General features: G+C 35.8%; 1 protein-coding gene across 7 annotated transcripts in view; it reads right to left on the bottom strand.

Annotated features, from left to right (window-relative positions):
* Window positions 1–5,054: 5,054 nt before the first annotated feature.
* Window positions 5,055–25,133, bottom strand: part of CD46 (CD46 molecule) — a 54,382-nt gene continuing 34,303 nt past the window's right edge. The window contains exons 6-15 of one of the 7 annotated variants that reach the window (XR_007474116.1): window positions 23,680–23,862; window positions 23,244–23,288; window positions 23,087–23,131; window positions 22,319–22,404; window positions 21,294–21,341; window positions 15,346–15,396; window positions 13,839–13,874; window positions 13,281–13,341; window positions 12,668–12,711; window positions 5,055–7,383 (exon numbers count right to left, since the gene is read on the bottom strand). Coding sequence is in view for 6 of the 7 variants with exons in the window: in XM_033410490.2 (XP_033266381.1) it covers window positions 7,314–7,383; window positions 13,281–13,341; window positions 13,839–13,874; window positions 15,346–15,396; window positions 21,294–21,341; window positions 23,087–23,131; window positions 23,244–23,288; window positions 23,680–23,862 (539 nt within the window). In the remaining variant the exon portion in view is untranslated. Of the gene's footprint in view, window positions 7,384–8,105; window positions 8,168–12,667; window positions 12,712–13,280; window positions 13,342–13,838; window positions 13,875–15,345; window positions 15,397–21,293; window positions 21,342–22,318; window positions 22,405–23,086; window positions 23,132–23,243; window positions 23,289–23,679; window positions 23,863–25,133 lie in introns of all 7 variants that reach the window. The other 6 variants (XM_033410491.2, XM_033410492.2, XM_033410490.2 and 3 more) reach the window with 6 other exon arrangements.

The raw sequence follows: 25,133 nt of genomic DNA, 5'->3' as shown, positions 1-25,133 counted from the left end.
AGCAATGAGCCACATTTGACTTCACAGGGGATTCTTCAGGTAGGAGGGCTGTGTCCCCGATTGACCATTTTGCACAGGAGATGCAAGGCCAGCCCTGACCTACCTGCAGGACTTGTGTTTCACGCCAGTGGTTCTCCATAAGCGGTGGCATCTCAACCACCTGGGAAGCCTTTCTAAGTCCACCTCCTGCCAGTCTTCCCCCAGCTGGCTGTCCTGCCCAATCGGGTGGAGGTGGGACAGGTGAAGCATCTGTTGGGAAAACTTCCCCGTGAATGGGATGCATCCTTTCACTGCAGCTGCAGTGCTGTTTCAGGCTGTTGACTGGAGAATTCATGTTTTAATCCCCAGGATGTGGTGATGGGAACAGTTAAGACCCTGAATTGTTTTATTCACTTCTTTGCTGAGGTAGCTACAATAGACCTATGGGCATAACAGCTTTGGGTCAGTTGTAACAAACTGAACAACTTTTGATTCACCTACTGTGTCCCTAGTTCCAGCCTAGGTATCCCCAATAAAGCAAGTAACTCATGGATTCTGCCAGCAGGTTGCTGTGATTCCAGTCCCCAATAAGAAAGTGCCAAAAGATGGAGTTTAGCATCAAAGCACAAAAACAATGACTTGAGACATCTTTTCCATAAAAGTACTTCCTGGTGCTCCCATGAATACTTAAATAGTGCTTATGGCTGAGTCATGAGATGCACAATGCACATCCCAAGTAATTAACATGCCCCTCATTTAGGATTATTTTGCTTTATTCATCTGGAGGCTGGCAGGTCTTTACCTAAAGTTGGCATCCCAGGGTGGTCTTTCTTTAGAAATTGCTAAGCAGAATGTTTCTTTTGGAGACATCTTGAGTCTGGTTTTTGAAGCCTTGCTTTCCACCCAGATATAGAAAACGCTTTGTCGGGCATGGAGCTCTCTTCCCTGAGTTTTGCTACACATTTACTGTAAGCGTGTCAGTGGAGAGCGAGTTGGACTGAAGGCACCTCCAGCCTCATGCAAGTTGTACTGGCAAAGAATTCCCGCCTGTGGAACCAAGTGCTGGCGAATCTTAATAACTATGAGACAAGTCAAGTCTTTTTCCAGCTTAGGGTAAACAATGTGTTAAATCTCTAACCTGGTAAGTCTTCATGTAAGATGTTGGCTCAGCCCTGCACTTTGAGAAGCTGGTATATAGTTTCATGGAGTTGCCTAGCAGACTGGTGTGTCTGCATCTGAGGGCAGTTTAAGAGTTTTCCTTGAACACGAGGAAAGCTACGTTTTGTGTTTATTCTAATGTGATACTGCTCCACCCACCTTCTGATTGCATTCACCCAAGGAGCCATTAGAATAGTGATTTTCAGATCCCACCCCTATAGGTTCTGGTTATACTGCTGTAGAAATGGGGTCTGGACATGTGTGTTCTGAAAGTTTCCCAGGGGATTCCACTGTGCAGTCAGGGTTGAGAGCGCCTCCTCTGGGTCTTGCTTCTACACAAAATGTGACCTGAGGACTCATGGTGTCGGTGTGTTAGTTTCTTGTGGCCACTTTCACAAGTTACAACAAACTTGGTGTCGTAGTCTCTTCGGGCTGCTATAACAAAACACTACAGACAAGGCAGCTTATAAAGAACAGATTTACTTCTCATGGTTTGGAGGCTGGGAAGGCCAAGATCGAGGTGCTGGCAGATTCAGTGCCTGGTGAGAGCCAGCTCTCTGGTTTGTAGACAGTGCCATGTAACTTCCTGGGGCAGGGGGGTGAAGGGATTTGGGGTCTCTTTTTATCAGGACACTAATCTCATTCATGAAGGCTTCATGACCTAATCACTTCCCAGTGGCCCCACCTCCTAATACGGTCACCTTCGGGTTAGGATTTTAAGGTAGGAATTTTGGTGGGACACAAACATTTACACAATAACTTGTCTAAAACAACACACCTGTATTCTTTTAGGTCTGGAGGTCAGAATCTGAAATTAAGTTATAGGCAGGGCCACACTCCCTCCGGATGCACTGTCAGAGCATCAGTTTCCTTGCCTTTTCCAGCTTCCAGAGCTGCATTCTCTGTCTTGTGGCCCCTTCTTGCATTCTCAAAGCCAGCACCATAGCATGCTGCATCAGTGGTCACATTGCCTTCTGCTGTAGCCAAGGCTTCCTCTGCCTTCTTCTCCTGAGAATTAAATGTGATTACATTTAGGGCCCCACCTGGGGGGGATAATCTCCCCAGCCAAAATCTCATCTGCAAAGACCCTTTGCAGACAAAGCCACATTCACAGGTTCCAGGTACTGCTTCCCCCTGGTATCTGAAAGTAGAATGTTCCTATGCAACCTTTCATAAGCAGATTTTGCATAAAGCACTGAAGCAAATGCCTGAGGGCATACCTTGCAAAGGGATGCACAAAATAAATGGAGATAAAGCACAGATACTTCTAGACCTATGGCAGCTTGATGCTGAGATGCTGAGTGTAGTTCCCAGGAAGGAGCGTGGGGGTGCCACTCTCACCTCCTGTGTGGGCTGCCTGTATAACAGCTCGCTGCAGAATAAATGCTGAATGATATTTTCGCTTTTCCCTTTTTTTTTCATAAAAGCAAAAATCCTCTTTGGATTTCTTTTGATTAATGAAAACAGGTACCAATGTAGGTCTTTTGTAAAAGCACTAAGTGGCATAAAGTGGATTTTAAAAAGTAGGGTGATACTTGTATTATGACTGCAGTATCTCTGGAGGCCCTTATACAGCCTCCACAAACCGCAGTATGTGGAACACATACAAATGCAGAACCTGGGGCCCCAGCTGAGGCCTACTGCTTCAAGAATCTGCATTTTAGCAAGATCATTGTGTGATTCACCTGCACACAAAAATTTGAGAAGTGTGGTTGTATGGGATCCTACCCAAGGATTCTCCAATAATTGAGTCCACGTCAGAGACAGATTGAAAGGAATATTTTCCCTTGGGTCCTTTTCAGGTGGCAGTGGGTGATCAGAAGACCAATCATTTTCCTGAACACCATGAATAGTGCTCATCTAAATGATAGTAGTCTCCAGAATTCTCAATGAAGCCACAAACCCTAAGCACCAGGATGCCAGATGTCCTGATTCTTTCTGCTAGTTCTGCACAAGGCCTGCCATCGTGTCATACGTACGTACCATAGTTGTTTCTAAAAGCTACATAAAGGTGGTGAACGATAGAAACTTAAGTGACTGCCTGGCAAATACGAGTTTTACTATCCTAAACAAGTTTTCTTGCGCTGATAAGTCAGGAATCAGGGTGGGTAGCTTTCTCAATGTGATGCATACTTAAGGCAATTTTGGTCACTTTCTGCTGGTATTTAAGCCGGAGGGAAGGAAAAATAGTTACTGACCGCAGACCCCAATATTATGCTCCTCCATATGTAAGCCATAAGGGACAGAGGTTAGCTCTTTTTCAAAAGTTAATTTCCTAGAAGGCAAGCAGAAAAGAGCTAGTTAATTAAAATGAAATTAAAAATGGTTTCTGGAACTCAGCAATGACTAAAATCTCTGAATAATGACAAAGTTTGAAAAACTAAGAAAGGCATGGTCAAATGCCCTAACAGTCCACAGGAGGGCAGCAGTGCTAATACTATAAAGGTACACCACTTCATTCTAGGGTAACATTTTCTGGATGGATGATCCTGGAAATGATGAAAGCAATGCAGCATAGGAAAAAAATATATATATATGTATACGCTCTCTCAATTTTGCATTGTTTCTGAGAGTCAATAGACTATGTTAAATCCTGCTCTTGAGTACAAATATATAAAATTTTTAATATGCAAAAATATTCATTCTTGGTTACAATATTGTCAGCAATTACTAAGTTTTAGAATACCAGAGTTGCCTATTTTCCTTAAACCTAGAACATTCTTAAACAATTTAAATTCAAATTCCTGCCTACCTCAGCTGTCTTCAGAATTCTTGTAGAGGACTTTTATTGTTAGTCACCTTAAAAGCTCTTCCTGTTTATTTTATGCCAATTTAAAAAATATACTATAGTCTCAAGTTAAAGACAAAATTTGATAAAATACATTCTTTAGTTATAGTCAAACTAATTTTCATCCAGTGTTGATATTAGAAAGATTGCTTTTTTGTTGTTTGTTTTTGTTTTGTTTTTAAACCACAGATAGCCTCTTTTGGTTAGGCAGGCAATAAGACCTTAATTCAAGTTTTAGATATTTTCTGATTTCTTTATAGGCTGAATTACAAAACCATGTAAGTATAAGCATTCACCTTATGTCTTTATAAGTTCATGTGTAGAAGTGGACTCTGAGACTGGAGGAGCACTAATGCAGAGGTTCTCACACTTAGCTGCATATGAGAATTACTTGCCCAGGCCACGCCCCAGGTCAATGACATGACAAATTTTGGGGGCGTGGGACCCAGGCATCAGTAAAAGTCTCCAGGGGATTCCAGTGTGCAGCCGTGGTTCAGAAACATGTTATGCTTTCATGGTTGGGACTTGGGTTTTTAATTAGCCACACCCATACATTAAAGTGATGTGGAAGATATGTCTTCTTCCACACACATAGATACAGATACTTGAATGTGGTGAACTCAAGGCCAGGAAATAATGAAGGCTGAGAGCTGGGCAGAATCAGGAAGTACTGCACAGAATGGGCTCTGTGAGCTGGGCCTTGGAAGAGGCCCAGGATCGGGTGGACAGGACCACAGGCGCTTCAGCCAATAGTGAACCAGGAATACAGCAGAGAGCACAGGATAGATGGTCTGGCTTGACTGACAGCAGGTTATCTGAAGTCTTGCAGAAAGAGAAGGCTTGGGAAGAAAAGTTGGGAATTAACTGTAGAAAGCTTTCAAGTATCTTTCATGAAATGGACTTTATGCTGTGGCTAACGGAGGTAGGACTGAGCACCTTTGAGCAGGGGAGGCACGTGACCCCTGGGGAGGGGAAAAGCTTGGACAGGCTTAAGTTAAGGCTCTGAGATGGGAGGGGCAGGAGTGGTGACTGTTGGAGGGGAATGCTTACAGAAGGTGGGCCCCATTAGAAGCGTACTCCGATTTGAGATAAAACACACTGGAAATAAATGCATTATCACAAATGAAACTTCTCCATAATGACATTTTATTTTTTTAATAGATCTGAAGGTCCAATTCTCAAAATGCAGTTTTAAGAAAGCTTTAAATTAAAATACACTTTTCCCTCTCTCATTTAAATAAACATTTCTAGAGAAAAATGGTGTCCCCCTATATTTAATTGACAAATTATTTGACAAACAGAACATAATTTATATGTACACACATATTTCAATCTTACATATAAATAAATTAGAAAAACTAATTTTGAAGTGGAAACTATACTGTGAAAGTCAATTTATTTTGGTAAGCATAATAATCCTTGGTTGAAAACACTTCTTTGAGGGTTTTAAAAATATGTACTATAGCCACCCCCTTGCTTCTAAGCAAGTGCTAGATTCTCAAAAATTATGTGGAAGAGGGTACAGCAAAACTTCAACTCTATATTTATCTCAGAATTCCTGAATTTATTCTCCTCAAATTTATCTTCCTAAAGTGCCTCACCAGAGACTACAAAGGGAAGGACCACTTACATGGCCTTACAAACATGTCCTTAGGGAGTAAAACAATATTTACTCCGGTTCACTCTTGATTCTTTATTCATCTATTTCTAAGGCAACGTTTCTTTGGCCCAGTTTGTGCTACTAACTATAAAAGTGTGAAACAAAACATGTAAAAATGTAATTGGAGTTAGAGAGACAGTCCCTCCTCTTTGGCCGCTGGCTTATTTGAAGGAGGCCCTGCCTGGTGTGAGGACAGAGAAGAGGGCTGGGATCTGTCCCACCTGAGCGTCAAGAGCTACCTGAGCTCATTCTTCTTTCCATCCCTTTGCATGACCAACAGCAAATCTACAAAGTTAAGTTTGCTTTTCTGAAATATGGGGCTTCATTTTTACTCTGCCCTTTACAGATGAGGTGAGACTCAGATTCTAATGCAACTTGAGGTTATCTGATGAATTTATTCCCTACAAAACTGCCTACATTCAGATGACATGTTTAAAGTAAGACATCTCTTTATTCAGGTGGGGAGAGAAAAACAGAATTTAGAGTGGATTCTAATTCTCTTAAAGAGTGGAATTCTTTTTAAGAAAACTACAAGTCCACAGTATTCACTTTGTCCTGAGCTGGCATTCCTGCTATGGGTGTTAGAAGCCCTCTAACTTTGTACAGAAGCATGCAACTGATGCTGAATTCTTCTTGATTTCTTAGACTGGTTTATTGTTATTAAAAGGGGTGAAGAACAAATGCCAGAAATAAACTTTATAGCATCTTTAAATCACCAAGAGGTTACAAATTTTTTAAAATAGTATTTTAACCTATTAACTGTAAGAGTATTTTCCGGTAATATTCTTAGTTAAGGAAATCAAACTTTTATAATAAACAATATATAATGCATATTTTGGGATTGTTGAAGAATGAATCTTAAGAGTTGGCAGTCATCTTTGAACAGAAAAGATTTCAAAATCACTTTCTTTACAAATGAAATGTAATGCCATTTTGAATTATAGTTCTCTGAGTTTGGAGATTTTATAGAAAAAATATTTCCCCACCTTAACACTAGTCGCGATACTGTGTTAAGTTGCCCTTATAAATACAAGCGTTATTTAAGGAAAAACAAGCAAGATATTCAAACACAAATTCATACACATTTCAAAGAAGCATTAAATGATGGTGACTGTACTTCAGCCACATTAAAATGTTAGCCCTATAGCTTAACAGTTCCATTCCTGACAGTGTAAGAAACTAGCAAATAATTTTTATATTTTTTTCAGTATTGAAATATAACTAACATATAATGCTGCATAAGTTTAAGGTGTACAGCATGATTTGATCATGTATATATTGCAAAATGATTACACGATAAATTTAGTTAACATCCATCACTTCATGTACCTACAAAAAAATTTTTTTCTTCCATGTGATTAGAAGTTTTAAGATCCACTTTCTTATTAGCAACTTGCCAAAACACAATACAGTGTTACTAACTAGTCACTATGCTGTACATTACATCCCAGTACGTTTTTATCTTATAATTGGAAGTTTATATTTTCTGACTGCCTTTACTCAACTGCCACCCCCAGCCCACCACCTCTGATGAAGGTAAATCTGATTTCTTTTTCTATAAGCTTGTTTTATTGGATTCCACATATAAGTGAGATCATACAGTACTTGTCTTTCTTTATATGACTTATTCACCCAGCATAATGCCCTCAAGGTCCATCTGTATTGTCTCAAATGGTAGGATTTTCTTCATTTTCATGGCTGAATGATACATGGGTTTGTGGAAACCATTTAGTCCATCTGCTCTGCTGGAGTGGTTGCCTTATCCTGGCAAGCGCTGTATATAGCAATACCTTCTTTCCTACGAAGCAAGGTTAGAAAATAGGGTCAGAGATGAACATAATTAAGTACATAAATTAAATTCCAGAAGCCCATTTAGAACATGGACAATTAAAAAAAAAACTATATACTAGTAAGAGTCACTGAACTAGGAATTAAATGATTCTTTTAAAATAATTCCAATGTTCAACCAGTCTCACTCTAGAAACCCTTCTTCTATTGCTGTATTATAGTTTTGATTCCCTCCATGACAAGAAATAGAGCAGTTGCATATACTTAGTAAATATTCCCTTATCTTAATTTAGAGCTAATGGGGAAGACTACAGAGAAACACACATTTTCCTAATATTGCAATTTAAAATCTAACTCTGAGATGAAACCTTTAAACAGCTAATGATTCCAGCAGCATTCAAGATCAGTGAGGAATGCCTCGTTTACCCCTCACGGTCAAGGAAAATCATGTGTTCTGGTTGGAGAGTCTCCTAAGTAACTAAAACTCACATAACACTTTTTTTTTGGTAACAACAGACATCTTTCTAAACTCTGTTATTCAAGTCCAGTGTTTTCCAAAGAAATATAATGCAAGTCACACAAGGTAATTTTGAATTTTCTAGAAGCCACATCAAAAAAAGGATAAGCAGGAAAAGTAGTTTTAACATATTTTACTTAACCCAATACCCATGGATGGTACATTCCTTTGCACTAAGTCTTTGAATCTGGTGTGTAGTGTGCACTCAAGCTCACCTTAAGTAGGATGAGCCACTTCTGACGTCCTCGGCAGCCACTCAGGGCTACTGACTCTGGAGCTGGAAAAAGCAGTTCCAGTCCCTGCTTAGGAAACTGACTACAATAGACAGACTACAACCAAATGGGGACCAGTTGGTTATTTACAGTATGCCTGCCCCAGCTAACACTTCGGGGTACCTACCCCATGTAGGAGCTAACGGTGTTAATTCTGGAGACGTTCACATTTCTCTTGTGGGGGAGGCATCACGATGAACCAGCACAATACTTGTTATAAAGCAGTTTCCGCAGGACTATTCTGGAGAGTGATTCAATACTTAGGCCTATCCTGAATCCTCTAAGACCACTATATTTTACTATTTTGTGAGGTCAATACTTTCTTTTTCTGTAGTAGTGAAATGCTTTTCTTTAAGTAGAATTTTAAATAGAAATCCAATATATGAGAAGGATAAATAAGCATTAATATAAAATTTTTCTTTTTTTTTTCAGCAACACCCCTCAGGTTTCGGGATCTTGGTTACCCGACGAGGGACTGAACCCATGCCCCTTGCAATGGAAGCACGGAGTCCTAACTACTGGACCACCAGGGAAGTCCCTGCATTAATATAAACTTAAAGAAACATTAATTTGAAATAACAACAAAGCTATCTGAAGATTAAAATGTGAAAGTGAATTATTGTACTAATTACAGTATGTCATATTACCTTTAGCATTCATTAAGTAACTTCAAGTGTTTACAGACAACTTGAAGCTCACGGCCCATCTGAAAACTACTTTCCTGGTTGGCTTTAGCCTCAAAGGAATCCTAAGAGAACCAAGCAGATACATAGGGCTGGGTAGGCCCACAGTGCCATTCTAGTTGGTATGTTTTGTCTTCCCCTTTGCCCCTGTGATCAAAGTCACCACTTTGCTTTTACTAAGAAATTGCCCTTCCTATTGGCCGTTGTAGAATCTGCTCCCAAACTCATGACTGTAACCTAGGGTAGCGCCTCACACTATAAGTGGTGGGAAACATAACTCCTCTTTTCCTGGCCATGCAGACACACATTCTGGCACAAAAGGAGGAACTTCCAATTCATTTCATTCAGAGACAGAAGGTAGAGGGGGTTAAATGGCTTAAAGCAATGCATTTCATAATTTTCCAAAATCTGAGGGTTTTTTGTTGGTGGTGGTTTCTCTTTTATATGTTAAAAATATCCTGGCCAAGGGAAACAGATAAATGCCTTTAAAGAATTAATATTTACAAGTGGAAATTGAAAATCCTTACAAAATTAAGTGAAATGTATTTTGGTTTCTGTCGAAAAACCAAAATGAACTTAAAATGAACACATTCTGTGATTATTTCCCACTGGGCTAAAAAATTCCCCCAGCTTTGGATTCATAGCTGCTAGAAGGTAGAGGAGCTAGACAGTCTGATCAAAGGACGTGGGGGATGTTACTCTGTTGGCGCCTGTTATCAAAGCAAGAGCCTGTCAATGCACATTATTTTACATTAAAACAGGGAAGGTAGGAGAAAACATCAATAATCTAGCAAAGGGAACAGGAATCCAGGTGTCCTCTTGGATGTCTACTGCCCACTTATCTTAGTTCAGTTTATCAATATCTAAATATTCATTGAATATTTTTCAGAAGAAAGGACATCTCTGAAAAGAAACGCAACAGAAAGCAGATACCTTTTAATGATAAAAGCAAACCTTTCTCTCATCTCTTCTCAGAGAGAAATAAAATTTACTTGTCTGTGCCTTTCACCAGTTAGGTATGTGCTGAACAAAGGAAGGGAACAGGGATGAATAAAATAGTGATGTCAAACCAAAAGGAAGCAAGAGTGGCATAAAAATGGGATAAAATCAATGATGGAGGAGAAGGGAAGTAAAGCTGACAATTAGGTTCATAAATTATGGCTCTCCTGATTCTCACTAGGAACTTGAAACAGGAATTTGGTGCAAGAAGCTACTTTACCTTTGAAGTCTTACAGATCATCCAGCAGATAAGCAGATTCTAAATTTGTGTGCAATCTGTCTACCTCTGAAACCTCTTAGCCTGAAGTGAATAATGTAAACTCTCTTTCACAGAATAAGACTGTATGAGGAGAAATGGTCCTGGTCTCTAGCACCTTAGATTTTGAGGCAATACACAGAGCATGTATTAATTCCATGTAATACTGTCTCAGAAATCGATTTTATGACATACATTTTCAGATGGACCTTTTGCATCCAGGACAGTTTCTTCCTGTGGCACAATTGTTTTCACCTGAGGGAAGATCTCTGTAAAACTTATTATGACTTCCCATTTTTCTAGGATGGATCTAAATTTTGTAAATATGCTCTCTCAACTGTTACAACATCTTTGTCATTTACTAGTTTTTGTCTAAAATTTTTTAAAGCCTTTGTTCAATGCTCAAGAATTTGAGAACCAGGTAGAAAAATGTTCAAGTTAATTTGACCATTCAAGTTTTTACCCATGTCATTATACTCCCCACCACCTGAACTGGATTCACCATTTATATTATATCCAAAAAAGCTTCAGTAATATTAATTTAAGCAGACAGCTTAAAAATTACAGTTACTGGATCAGTCATTATTAATATAACATTAAAATATTTTAAAACTACAACAAATAATAAATATCCTTAATGGAAAAAAGAAAAAGTACTCAGTCACTGTTACTAAAATACATAAACTATTGCAATAATTCTAATGAACTTAAAAAACTCTCACTTATCCAGTGATGATTTAACCCGAGTAGAGAGAATCATGCATTTATGAAAAAAATATTCACAACAAATAATTGAAAACATTAATGTAAACAAAAGGTATTTGTTTTTTGGAACCACACAGTCAAAACATGCAAGACAGGACTCAAGCAATAGCAAAGGAGAGGGCAAGGGCTGTGGATTCCAAGGCTGGAAAGTTTGGTGGAAGAGTTAGTTAAGAAAGGAGACTGAAAGGGAAAAGGAAGGAGGGTGTAGATGGAGCCCATCAGACCAACTGGGATCCTATTCTATTCTTAGTTGAGAGCTAAGAAACAGGAAACTATAACAGAGCACTTTAACCCTGTGGCCATATTTCATCAAAATTTAATCGTCTTAAAAATGACTACTTATACTATTTTCATGCTTTGGTATAAATATTGTAGCAGGGTAATTGTGTTCCCAAAATATCATAAATACAAGTTTATATCAAATCCATTTTGTATCAAGTTTTAAGAGCAAATTTGTGTTTTTTTGTTTTTGTTTTGGCCACGCCACGAAGCTTGCAGGTTCTTAGTTCCCCATCCAGGGATTGAACTCCAGCCCACGGCAGTGAAAGTGCTGAGTCCTATCCACTGGACTGCCAGGGAACTCCCATTAACAGCAATTCTGGATTATTGTGCCTGGTATCCTGCTTCCAGAGTTATCCCTAGGAATGGAGAAGCAACTGCCTACACTTTACAGTCTTGTAAAGTAGTTTCTAAAGCAACAAAAGCAATTGGGGTGGGGGGAAATATGGACATTAAGCAATGCAAAGGATATAATAAAAATATTTACCTTTTTAAAGGAAAGGCAAACTAAAGCTAGGTATTACTTCACTTTCTTTTATAAAAGCATACACATAAATGAGGAGTCTTTAAAAAATCCAATAATCTTAAACAGGTAAAACATTTCCCAATAAGCTTGATGGTGTTTCTTCAAGTTAAAGAGCACAGGCACATCAGTAATGGTCTACACCCTGGTTTCTCAAAGTGTAGTCCAGGCCCAGCAGCATCATCACTTGGGAACGCATTAGAAATGGGATCTCAGATCTCTAATGCTACTGAAACTTTAACCTGGGGGATACGATGCTCAGATAATTGTTTGGCTTTCATTAACTGATAGCTAGAGAGAGTTTTTGGTTGATACTTGTTAGGGAACCTTATTTTGGTGTAGTGATGTTTTAAACAAAGAAGGGGAGTGAGGAGCAGAAAGCTATTTTGTTTTGCTTTCTTGAGAGGTTATTTCTAGATAAACCTTTTAGACTTGTCAAATATTTCACTGATAGTACTTCCTTCTCAGATTGCTGTGTACATGTAATTTTAAAAACATACTGCTGATAGAGAAATCAAATATGCATACTATGTGTTCTACAAATGTAAGATTTAAGACTCAAATGAAGGCACTGTGGATATTTTTAAAAGATAACCAAGAAATATAAAAAAAGTTTTAGCTCTTTATGAGTGACAAATGTACTTTTATTAGGTAGTCCAAACCCTGTGATTAATATAAAAGGAATATATATCATAAAGCCATGAATACCAATTATTGTTAATTATTAGTTTGATTTCAAAGCTATTTCCAAAGCAATAGGGGGAAAAAAGTCACTAAAAGTCAGAAATATCAAAGCACCTAATCTTGGTCTATGCTCCAGTTTTATTCTAAGTCTTTCATTAGATTTTAAATTATTTCATTAAAATTTAAGATGATGTTTAAAAATTCTATTCTCCTTAGAAGATATGTATTTGTACCTTTTTTTTCAATTTTAAGTCCCCCCCCATTTCATTTTTATAGATAAAAAGACAGAGTTCATGAAGTGCCTTATAAATCTTACCCTCTCAGCAACTTTTAGTTTAACCCCATCAGTTTTACTGCAACCTAGTAAATTAAGAGAACGTAAGAGGGAAATCAAATAGTGTTGCTTTAAATTCCCCAGTTTAACTTGTATGAATAACAAATCTAAAAGAAAGCAAAGTGGGTACCTGAATGAGCCATCTATGTAGCTTCTTACTACTACCTAAGTTATACAGACAACTGAAAACTTTCACCATAAAAATTACAGTGACTACAGCTGTCAAAGTCTCCACAGTGAACCATTTTATAATATTTAATCTTGGCCATTAGTTCAATCTAGGAAGTTGGGTACACCTAGGATAGAGAAAGCCCCAAAATGGTCCATGATTTACTACAGCACTTAAACCTCAAATCCCACAGGAATTTTTCTTACATCATAATTAGCTGAAGCAAGCTGCACAGATTATTCTTGTTGCAATGATATTGAAAGCAGCTGAAAACATTTTTAGTAAAGAAATGTAATTCAGACAACACACTCATGCAGGTGCATTTTTTGAAAAAACAACATGCAATACAGACTACAAACAAAACGTGCACAAAACTATGTCAACTGTGAGAAGGACCAGTAACTTAAAAAACATGCTTCAATTTACCTTTTCTTCTCTTTGTGAAAACAGAAGTAGATGCTGCAGACAACTACTACAACGCCAAAAACTACAAGAAATCAGGAAACAAATGATATTTAACTGTGAAAAATCATTGCCAAGATTCAAAATCTAGCAGAAGAAATAAATGATGGTCAGATTTCCATGGCCAGAAAATGTTATCTTATTTAAGCACATATACATTTACATTCCATCTGGACTCTTCAGTATCAATCCAATTCTTTGCATTAAACAGTACAGAGTAAGTCAGAGAAGAGTCCTTGATTAATTGAGAAAATTACTCAAAGCATATTTGGGATGCAAACTCATATGAGTAATGATCTTGAAACAACTTGTATTATTTAGGGTTTGTCAGTAACTGGACATGTAGAATACAAAGGAATAGACAATAATACAAGGTAGTGTATTATATAAAAGGTCAGGTTTTTCCTGTTTTACTTAATTTCAAGCTATAAAGCCACAGAAATTGAAAAATCTTTTAAAAAACTATTGCACTTTTCAGAGTAATGTCTTGATTTAATTGGTATCAAAGTTTGGGATACGTACGTGCACCAATGACAATTGCAACAATGATTCCTGCACCTGAGAAAAAATGAAAACAGTTTGGGAGATAATTAAGTACCTAGGGGTCTCCAGGTAGCAGCTACATTTTAATATGATCAGATCATCTATAACTACAAAGAAAAAATTATCAATCTAGTTTTAGCATGACTGCTAGTGCTTTCAGGTTATTTTGATCACGGAACCCTTCTAATCACATTCCAGGGTTAGGACACACCTTGTGAAACTCCTAACAGGAACCTCACTTTTCACTGTTGTATGCTGTAGCTACCACACCAGGTTGTTTAGTAAAGGTAACTAGGACAATTAGAATTTACTAGAGGAAAATCATTTTAGAAACGTAGCAGCCCACTATAGTTCGTTTAGTTCAACATTCAGTCTTTTGTTACTTATGATTTTGTTGGAAATTTAACATATATTTTTTTCCCTAAGTGGGTCTGTAGAATAAGTCATAGAGTGCTATTAATCTATCATATAGATGTTATTTGCAGAGTCTTCACAAACAATACATCATTGTATCATCACAGCTCCTATTCCCCTTTCCCTCCAGATTAAGACATAGTCCTACAAGGAGATTTGATCTAAGAATGTAAAGGGAACACCAGGGAACATGGATAAAAACTATGCACAGAAACGTAAACATGCATTTTTGACTATCCAGAGAGCAATAAATAATACTACCAAATCTTAATTCTTAGAAATGTTTGTCAGTACCTCTGCTTCTTAACTGCCATTACTTTTGTTATCTATAACTCATAGCATAAAATGTCATGTTCGGCTCTGCTCTTTTTATTTCATAAATATTATCAAGTGTAAGCATCTTGAGATGGCATTGGATTCACTTGACACCGTGGCAAGTTTTCAGAGGGAAAACATAACAAGCCTAAAGTACATTTTATAAATAGACTAACTTTACTAGTCTAAAGTAAAGTAATAGCTATTTTTCTTCATTTCCTTATCAGTAAATCTTTATATTTCATTTAACTGTCACAACTATACTTCATCAAGTTCTTTAACACATATGTGTGAACTATGTGAGCCAACATTAAGTGTGCTACCCCAGCTTGATATAGAAAAACTAACCCAACTAGTAGTACTTCAAGGCTTGTATATACAAGGTACCAGTAGAAAGAAAATTTATCTAAAAATTGCCATTACAAAGTAACACTATCACATGGAAAACAAGCTATGTTTTATATATATTAAACTACATGTAACCATATTATTTAAGAAAGTAAACTTATCATGCTAGGAAGCCTAAATTGGGGAACCTCTTAAAAACTGTATTACCCTCATGTGCCTATACATAGTACCACTTATATTTGTCATGGTATCTTCACCTTTAAAATTACTTAAAATGTACAATTACACATTGAACAATTATCACCAATTTGTGACATGTTGTCTCTTTTCTAACTACAGATAACGGTAATATTTCCATGTTGAAAACTAGGGCCTCATGATGCAGGGTTATTAACAACCAAAATAATACCTAAACTCTCAGCATCTTTAGGTGGTGGTTCATCACTGGGACTGGGATATCCTAGAAAAAAGGAAAAAAATGGAAGTAAATAAAAGAAGAAGAAAAAACAATAAAGCTTAAAGTCCTCTAAATTCATAGGTTTTGATTTTTTGACTTTGTACAAAAACCCTTATAATTTTATTTTCCTTATATAAACTATATTAATGTTTCTCATTAAAAGTAGTATCAAAATATTATAAATTTATATTCAGTATCAAAGCATTCTCTTCCTGTCCAGTAACATTTCCTGGGACAATATTCTGTGGTACAGCAAACAAATTTATCATTAGTGTATTGTCAGAATTATCCTATGGATTCAATGTGATTATACTTAAAACTAAAATTAAGAAAACAATCCCATTTACAATCAAATCAAAAAGAACAAAATACCAAGAAATAAGTAGGTAAAAGACCTATATTCAGAAAACTATAAGACACTGATGAAAGAAATTGAAGACAACACAGATGGAAAGATATACTGTGCTTGGATTGGAAGAATTAATATTGTTAAAATGACCATACACCTCAAGGTAATCTACAGATCCAATGCAATCCCTATCAAAATACTAGAAAAAAATAATTCTAAAATTTGTATGGAAACAAAAAGACCCCAAATAGCCAAAACAATCTTAAGAAAGAATAACAAAGCTAGAGGTATCACACATCCTGACTTAAAACTATGCTACAAAGCTAAAATAATCAAAACAGTATGGTTCTAGCACAAAAACAGACACATAGAACAATGGAACAGAAGAGAGAGCACAGAAGTAAACCCACTGCTATATGGAAAATTATCTACAACAATGGAGACAAGAAAACATAATGGGGAAGAGACAGCCTCTTCAATAAATGGTGTTGGGAAAATTGTACAGCAACATGAAAAAGAATCAAAATGAACTACTTGCTCATAAAATATACAAAAATAAACTCAAAATGGATTAAAGACTTAAATGTAAGACCTGAAAACATAGAACTTGTAGAAGAAAACATAGCAAATACCTTTTTTTTACTTTAACCTTAGCAATATTTTTTTGGATGTCTCCTCAGGCAAGGGAAACGAAAGTAAAAAACCAAATGGGACTACATCAAGCTAAAAAACTTGCACAGCAAAGAAAACTATCAACAAAATCAAAAGACCACCTATGAATAGAAGAAGATATTTGCAAACAATATATCTGACAAGGGGTTAATATCCAAAATATACAAAGAACACATACAACTCAACATCAAAACAAAACAAAGAACCCAATTTAAAATTAGGTAGAAGACCTGAATAGACATTTTTCCAAAGAAGTCATACAGATTGCCAACAGGCACATGAAAGATGCTCAACACCACTACTCATCAGGAAGTACAAATCAAAAGCACAATGATATATCACCTCACACCTGTCAGAATGGCTATCATCAAAAAGACAACAAATAACAAATACCTGTAGGGATGTAGAGAAAAGGGAGCCTCTGTGTACTGTTAGTGGGAATGTAAATTGGTGCAGCCACTATTGAAAACAGTATGGAGATTCCTCAAAAACTTAAAAATGGAACTACCATACAAGCCAACACTGGGTATTTACCCTAAGAAAATGAAAACACTTATTTGAAAAGTATACGCACCCCTATGTTCACTGGAACATTATTTACAATAGCCAAGATAAGGAAGCAAACTAAGTGCCCATCCACAGATGAATGTTACTTTGTTAAAGTTTCCTTCTATTACAAATTGGATCCTAAATTGGTTTTAAGCCCTCCTGTACACACGCATTACATCTTCTTTATCCATATATATATATACACACACACACACACACACACATTCACACATACAATGGAATAAAAAAAGAATGAAATCTTGCCAATTGCGACAACATGGATAGACCTAGAGGGTATTATAGTAAGTGAAGCAAGTCAGACAGAGAAAGACAAATACTATATGATTTCACTCATACGTGGAATCTAACAAAACAAGTAAACATAACTAAACAGAAACAGAGTCATACATAGAACAAACAAGTGGCTTCCAGGAGGAGAGGATTCGAGGTATGGGGAGGAGAGAAATAGATGAGGGAGATTAGGAAGTAAAAACTTTCAGTTACTAAATAAATGAGTCATGGGTATGAAATGTAAGGTATGGGGAATATAGTCAATAGTTATGTAATATCTTTGTATGGTGACAGATGGTAACTAGACTTACCATGGTGATCATTTTGAAATGTATGAAAATATTAACTATGTTGTATACCAGGAACTAACATAGTGCTGTAGATCAATTATACTTCAAAAACAAACAAACTCATAGAAAGAGATCAGATTTGTGGTTAACAGAGTCAGAGGGTAGGAGGAAAGGGGAATTGCATGAAGGCAGTCAAAAGGTGCAATCTTCCAGTTATAAGATAAATAAGTACTAGGGATGTAATGTACAACATGATAAATATAACTAACACTGCTGTATGTTATGTAAGAAAGTTGTTAAGAGAGTAAACTCTACGAGTTCTCATCACAAGGAAAAAAAATTTTTTCTATTTCCTCAATTTTGTATTATATAAGATGACAGATGTTCACTGAACTTACTGTGGTAATCATTTCATGATGTATGTAAGCCAAATCATTATGATGTACAATGTAAACTTTATACAGTGCCATATGTCAATTATATCTCAACAGAAAAAAAAACTAAAAGGTACAGGAGGGCTTAAAAACAATTTAGAATCTGATTTGTAATAGAAGGAAACTTTAAAATAATAAAGACAATTTATAAAAAATCCATAGCTAACATCATATTCAATGGTGAAAAACTGAAAGTTTTTCCCTTAAGATAAGAAACAACCCAGGATGCCTGCATTTGCCATTTCTATTCAACATAACACTGGAAGTTCTAGACAGAGCAATTAGGCAAGTAAAAGAAAGAAAAAGCGCCCAAATTGGGTAAGAAGAAATAAATGATCTCTGTTCCAGATGACATGATCTTATAAAAGGACAACTCTAAAGATTACACACACACACACACACACACCTGATATAACAAATAATTCAGCAAAGGTGGCTGCAGGCTACAAAATCAACAAACAAAAATCAGTTGCATTTCTATACATGAGCAATGAACAATACAAAAAGGAAATTAAGGAAACAATTCCATTTACAACAGTATCAAAAAGAATAAAATACTTGGGAATAAACTAACCAAGGAAGTGCAACATTCATCCAGTGAAAACTACAAAACATTGCTGAAAAAAAATTAAAGACATAAATAAATGGAAAGACATCCTGTGTTCATGGATTGGAAGACTTAATATTATTAAGATGCTAATACTACACAAAGCAATCTACATATTAAATGCAACCCCTATCACCATCTTGAAAATCCATTTTGCAGAAATTGAAAAATCAAACCTATAATTCATATGGAATCAAGGGACTAGCAATAGCCAAGAAAAATCTTGAAAAAGAAGAGCAAAGTTGAGAGGGCTCATACTTCCTGGTTCCAAAACATACTAAAAAGCTACAATAATCAAAACAGAGTGGTACTGGCATAGAAAAAAACACACACACTAATGGAATAGAGTAGAAAGCCCAGAAATAAACCCTTGCTTATATGGTTAAATGACTGTCAGCAGGGTGCTAAGAACATTCAATGGGGAAAAATGGGGAAAGGATAATCTCTTCAACAAATGTTTCTCGGAAAACAGATATCCACATGCAAAATAGTGAAGTTGGACACTTACATCATATACAAAAATTAATTCAAAAAGGATCATAGAACTAAACTTAAGAGCTAAAACTATAAGACGCTTAGAAAAAAACATAGAGGACAATCTTCATGATATTGGATCTGGCAATGATTTCTTAGATGTCACACGCAAAACACAGGCAACAAAAGAACAAATAGATAAACTGGACTTTACCAAAATTAAAAACCTTTGTGCTTCAAATGACACTACCAACAGAGTGAAAAGGCAATACACAGAATGGGAGAAAACATCTTCAAATAATGTATCTGATAAGAGATTAATATCCAAAATACATAATGAACTCCTAAAACTCAACAACAAAAAAACAATTCAAAAATAGGAAACGGACTTGAGTAGACATTTCTCCAAAGATCTATAAGAGACCAATAAGCACATGAAAAGATGATCAATTACTAATCATTAGGGAAATTAAAAAATAGAAAAGCACAATGAGATACTACTTTACATGTATAAGGATGGCTATTATCAAAAAACAGAAAAATAAGTGTTGACAAAGAGGTAGAGAAATTAGAACCTATGTGTATCACTGGTGAGAATGTAAAATGGTGCAGCCACTGAGGGAGACACTAAGTTTGTTCCTCAAAAAGGGAAACACAGAATTACCATACACCCCAATGTGTTATTCAGAATAGCCAAAAGGTGGAAACAACCCAAGTGGCTATCAACAAATGAATGGATAAACAAAATATGGTATATACAAATAATGCAATATTATTCAGCCATAAAAGGGAATACAGTTCTGCTACATGTTACAAGAGGGACAAACCTTGAAAACATCATGCTAAGTGAAATAAGTCGGAAGTGATTCTACTTCTTGACCTAGAATAGTCAAATTCATAGAGATAGAAAGTAGAATATTGGTTACCAGGGCTGAGGGGAGGGAGAATGGAGGGTTATTATTAAATGGATATAATCTTTCATTTTGAGATGATGAAAAAGTTGTGATGATAGCTAGTAGTGATGTACTTAATGCCACTGAAATGTACACTTAAAATGGTTGAAATAGTCAAAAAAAACTTTATCTAGAAAAATTAACATAGAAAATAGCCTGAAAATTTCTGAAAAGGATGTCTTCTGCCAGATATTAAAACATATTATGGTACTGCCGTCAAAAAATCGACTTACTGGGGGCACAGGAATGGACAGAGATCAAGGGAACAGAGAGAAGATTAGAACACCTATGACTTTATTTAATGTACGATAAAAACTGGCACTTCAAAACAGCTGTAGAGAAGACAACTTATTCAACAAATAGTTCTACTTAGCCCTTAGATGGGGTGGGTGGAATGGAGATGAACCTAATCTCATTCCACATACCATAATGAATTTCAGATAAAACAACGATTTAATGCAAATAATGCAATCAGGATGTATGGTTAAGATGTTTATATAATTTCAGCATGGGGAAGTCCTGAAGCTTTTATAAGAAGGATACACAGTCATAGCCATTAAGGAAAAGATCAGTACACCCAGCTACCTATAAATGTAAAATGCACATGTAAATGACCACTGATAGGAGAATAGTTAAATATGGTATATATTAAAGTCATCATTAAAAAGGATGGGAGTAAATCTAAAAAGAACCCCAATTCAAGACATTAAATGGAAAAAGTGAAAGCTTCAGAAAAATATGAGCAGCATAATGCCATTTTTGGTTAAGAAAAAAGAAAAAATGCCAAAATATGTATAAGTACACATATAAAGATGTTGAGGTACAGAAATAAAAAGATACCCTAAACTATTAAGTGATGATTCAGGAAATGGACTAGAGAAAGAGGAGGAGAAGTAATCTTTTACTCTGTATGCTTTCATAATGTTTGAAATTTTACAAACTCATATTCATATACTATTTATGTAATTAAAAGTTATAAAAAGCAATATATATACCCAATAATATAAAATTTTAAAACTGACTAGTAAATATAAGGCAAAAAAAAAAACCTAGAAAAAAAAGTTCATTTTAAACAGGCTTTGATGAATTCTGACAAATCAACAAGAAATATTTTAGAAACCAAATAGAAAAATGAAAAAAGGACATGAACAAATAACTGTAGATGAAAAAAGCTCAGCTTCATTGATAATTAAATAAATGCAAATTAATATGTGACATCATTTTTCACTCATCACCCTAAAAAGTTCTAAGCAATATATGTAGAATAAAGAACTCTTGAACCTGGATGACTTGACCCCAGAGTCGTAGTTGTATGAGTAGGCTTGGAATCTGGAAAAATAAATTTGATTCAATTCTCCAGCCTTATCAATACAAAATTATGGATTTACTTTTGATTTTTTAAAAAGATTATTTCTCAAATTGAATTATTTCCCCAAATGAAAAATACACATACTTCCTAAACTTTGCAATTCTACTTCTGTGAAGTTAACCTAAAATATATATTTACACAAGTACATACGAATGTATCCATAAGAATGTTCACTATGGGATGTTCACTATGGCTTTGTATTATATAATGGAAATCCTAGAAGTTAACTAATAATAAACCATAAAAATATGTGTTCAGAATAAAGATATGAAACTTAAAAAAAATACCATCCACATAGTACCTTATTACATAATTTGTATCCTTTTCTTTTCCACTTAGTATTTTGCCCACATTTTTTCGTATTTGCATAATCACATCTACCTTATCACCATTATATGTCACTAATGATACTTTTCATGCTCTCTAACTGATGATAAAAAATGATTGACAGTCTCATGAGGAATTTTGATTTTTGATATTTAAAAAAAAAATCCCTGTAGTTTACCTTCTTTATAAATTTGTCCTCACAATTCTCTCTTCTTCAAACACTAAACTGTATCAGTGTTTTATAAATCCTTTATAAAATGCTTATGGTCAACTCTTTCAAAAGAGCCTATCAACAAACATAGTATACCACAGTGCATAGTCCCAGTAGGACCATGTGAGTAAACATGGATGGGTCAATATCATCCACCAAAAAAAACATCTTTTTCCCACCAAAACTTCACAGCCCTCACCAAGGTACTCAAGGAGATTACTGGATACCAGGTTTACGGGAATTATAAAAAGGTGTTCTAATTACCATGTTAACATGAAAAATTCCCCTCAGTCCTTAAAATATTAGGACAATAAGAAGTAAACAAATTAAAAGCCAGTAGATGACATTTGTTTGAGTCATTAAACAATGGGACACTGGAACCTATAGAAATGTTGTTACTTTAGTGAGCAGAGCCACACTGGGACCCTGAGTGCAGTCTGCCCAGGCTAATGCTCTTCCTCTCTTCCTCTTGTCTCTTGCTTCTGCTGCAACCAAAGAGAAGAAGCCAGAGACAGCAGCCCTGAAATCAGGAAGATAATTCCTTCCACCATATCAAAATAGTCTCTCAAGTCTTAGGCAGAGCAGCTAATCAGTAGTCCCTGCAGAACCAAACTGGTCACGGTCTGGGAAAAGAAACATAGTCCTAGACCCAGGAGATACCCTGTAAAGATGTCAACAGATCACTTTTAAAATGAATAAATTATCAATGTCGATGATACAGAAAACACACATGTTAAAAAACAGACGCCATGGACCTTCCTCTGCATTAATATTGAGTTATGCTGTAATGCATGCAAGCTACCTTTAAGAGCTTTCTAGATACTAGGCACTGTGCTAAGTGCTTTAAATGGATCCCATTTTAAATTTACTACCACTCAGTAAGGACGGTTTTAAATCATCCACCAAAAAAACCATCTTTTAATCATTTTACATGTAAGTAAACATGCTTAAAGTTTACTTAACTTGCCACCTGCTTATATCTGCAGACTACTGCAAATAATTTTAAAGTCACTAAATGTAACAACTAAAATGGCTGTTAATATGTTCTTCTCCATTTCATTCCTAAAACTGATGAATGAGTGTAAATCATAGGAATTTAAAAGATTTTGAAAAAAATCACAAGGAATGTAAAGGATTTTGAAATATATAAGCAGGAAGTTACTAGACCTGAGTCACTGGAAATTGGAGGTTGGGAACTGGGAGGAGTTGACACTGGAAAACAAAAAAAAATGTAGATTGGATCAAACACTTGCAAGTTACTGCTAGTATTTTCACCAAGAATCTGAAAGACTTTTGAAAAAATATATGCAGGTAGTTACTAAACCTGAGGCACTGGAAATTGGAGGCTGGGTACTAGGAGTAGTTGACTCTGGAAAACAAAATAATGTAGACTGAATAAAAAACTTGGGCATTATTATTTTCTTTTCATTAATATGAATTATGCCTTTCACTCTTATTTAGGTAAAACTTCCTATGCTTCAATTTACTCTGAAAAATGATTGCTATTCATTTTTACATGTAAAAAATGTCAAACAAGAGAAATTTATATACATGTGTGATGTACATGAAATGCTAAGACCCTATAATGACATCCAAAATCGCAACAGCAGATTTCTTTGTAAATTTGAAGTCATACAACTATCACAGAAATGAATGCAAGACAGTTAAATATGAAAATTGTTTCTTTTCTATTATTCTGTATCATTGATATTTAATGTCAAAGAAAAAAAAAAAACAAAGGAAAACGACAATATTTATACCTTTAATACATGTTGGTATCTCAGGCTCCCAAGTACTGTTCGCATTACAGACAATTGTGTTGCTGCCATTAAGCTTAAAACCCTCAATGCATCTATATACAATCGTTGCTTTGTAGTAAAATTTTGTTCCATGTCCTGAGACTATTATTCCATTTTCAACGTATGGATAGGCACATTTGACCACTGAAAAATGGAGAAATTCCAGAGTTAATGGAAAGCTGCTTTCACATAGGACCAGAAAAACTAGTGCAAAGTAATAACTTCCAGTGGAAAGAAAGAGGAAAGGAATGAAAAGATGTTAATTGGAAAAAAAAAAAAAAAGACTGCGCATTTGAATTCCAGGGAACAGATCTGGAGTAGTCTAATAATCTTTTCCCACCTAAAACAGACTGTCATTATAGTTTATTTGCTTCCCTACATTTTCTTTCCATTATTGACAAGTTTTGAGAAAGGTCTGAGTACCAGACACAAATTCAGGGTAAGTTCAAAAGAAACTTTCAATGCTCTTTAGCCCTAGGATTTTTTTAAGATCATGCTGACACTACCTGCGGTACCCTGCTTTTTAAGAAAGGCAGCAAAAACTTTTCTTAGAAGGTAATATCTGAGCTCAAATTTAAAAGTTGAAAAGAAGCTAGCCATGCCAAGATATGAAAAAGAAAGTTCTCAGGTGACAACAACACAGAGGAACTGGGATGTTCAAGAAGTACAAAGGCCAGCGGAGTGTTTTCCAAACATTCTGGACTGTAACCCAGAGATCAAGAAATACATTTTACATTGTAAACCAGTATATAAACAAACAGGCCTGAGATAATGTTAAAAGTTAATACTTAGCCCTCACACCAGTGTACTCTGATATTTCCCATTCTACTCTACTTCTTAAAAAGTAAAATACTCATCCTGACTCTCTAGGATTCACGATCCATTAATGGGTTTGGCAGAATTTGGGAAAAAACAAAATCAAGAAACACTGGGCTGGGCAGTGAGTTCAAGAGAACATCTTATGAGATTAGATCTGAGTAATAGATGAGGGCCAGATAATACACTGCCTTTTAAACCAGAAGAGTGTCCTTTCTCCTTTCTTTTGGGTCTGAATTTCCATCAGGTATTATTTCTCTTCAGCCAGGAGAACTTCCTTATCAATTCTTATAGTCCAGGTTGGCTAATGACAAATTCTCTTAGCTTTTGTTTATCTGAAACTGTTTTTATTTCACCTTCAGTTCTGAAAGATTTCTCTGACAGAGAATTCTAGGCTAACTGTTTTTTCTTTCAGCACATTAGCAGAAACTATTGTCTTGTAGTTTCAACAGTTCCTTAACAAAAGTCAGCTGTCATGTCATTCTTACTTTGGGGTGAGGAGAGAGAGGATGTAATATGTTTGTGTTTTGTTTTTTGTTTTTCCCTCTCACTGGCTACTTTTTCTTTTGTTTTCAGTAGTTTTACCATGTTGTGTTTAG

The sequence above is a fragment of the Orcinus orca genome, chromosome 1 (genome assembly GCF_937001465.1).
Source record: "Orcinus orca chromosome 1, mOrcOrc1.1, whole genome shotgun sequence".
Lineage (NCBI taxonomy): Eukaryota > Metazoa > Chordata > Mammalia > Artiodactyla > Delphinidae > Orcinus > Orcinus orca.
The sequence above is the reverse complement of the archived record's forward strand: the minus strand, read 5'-3'. Positions and strand labels throughout refer to the sequence as shown.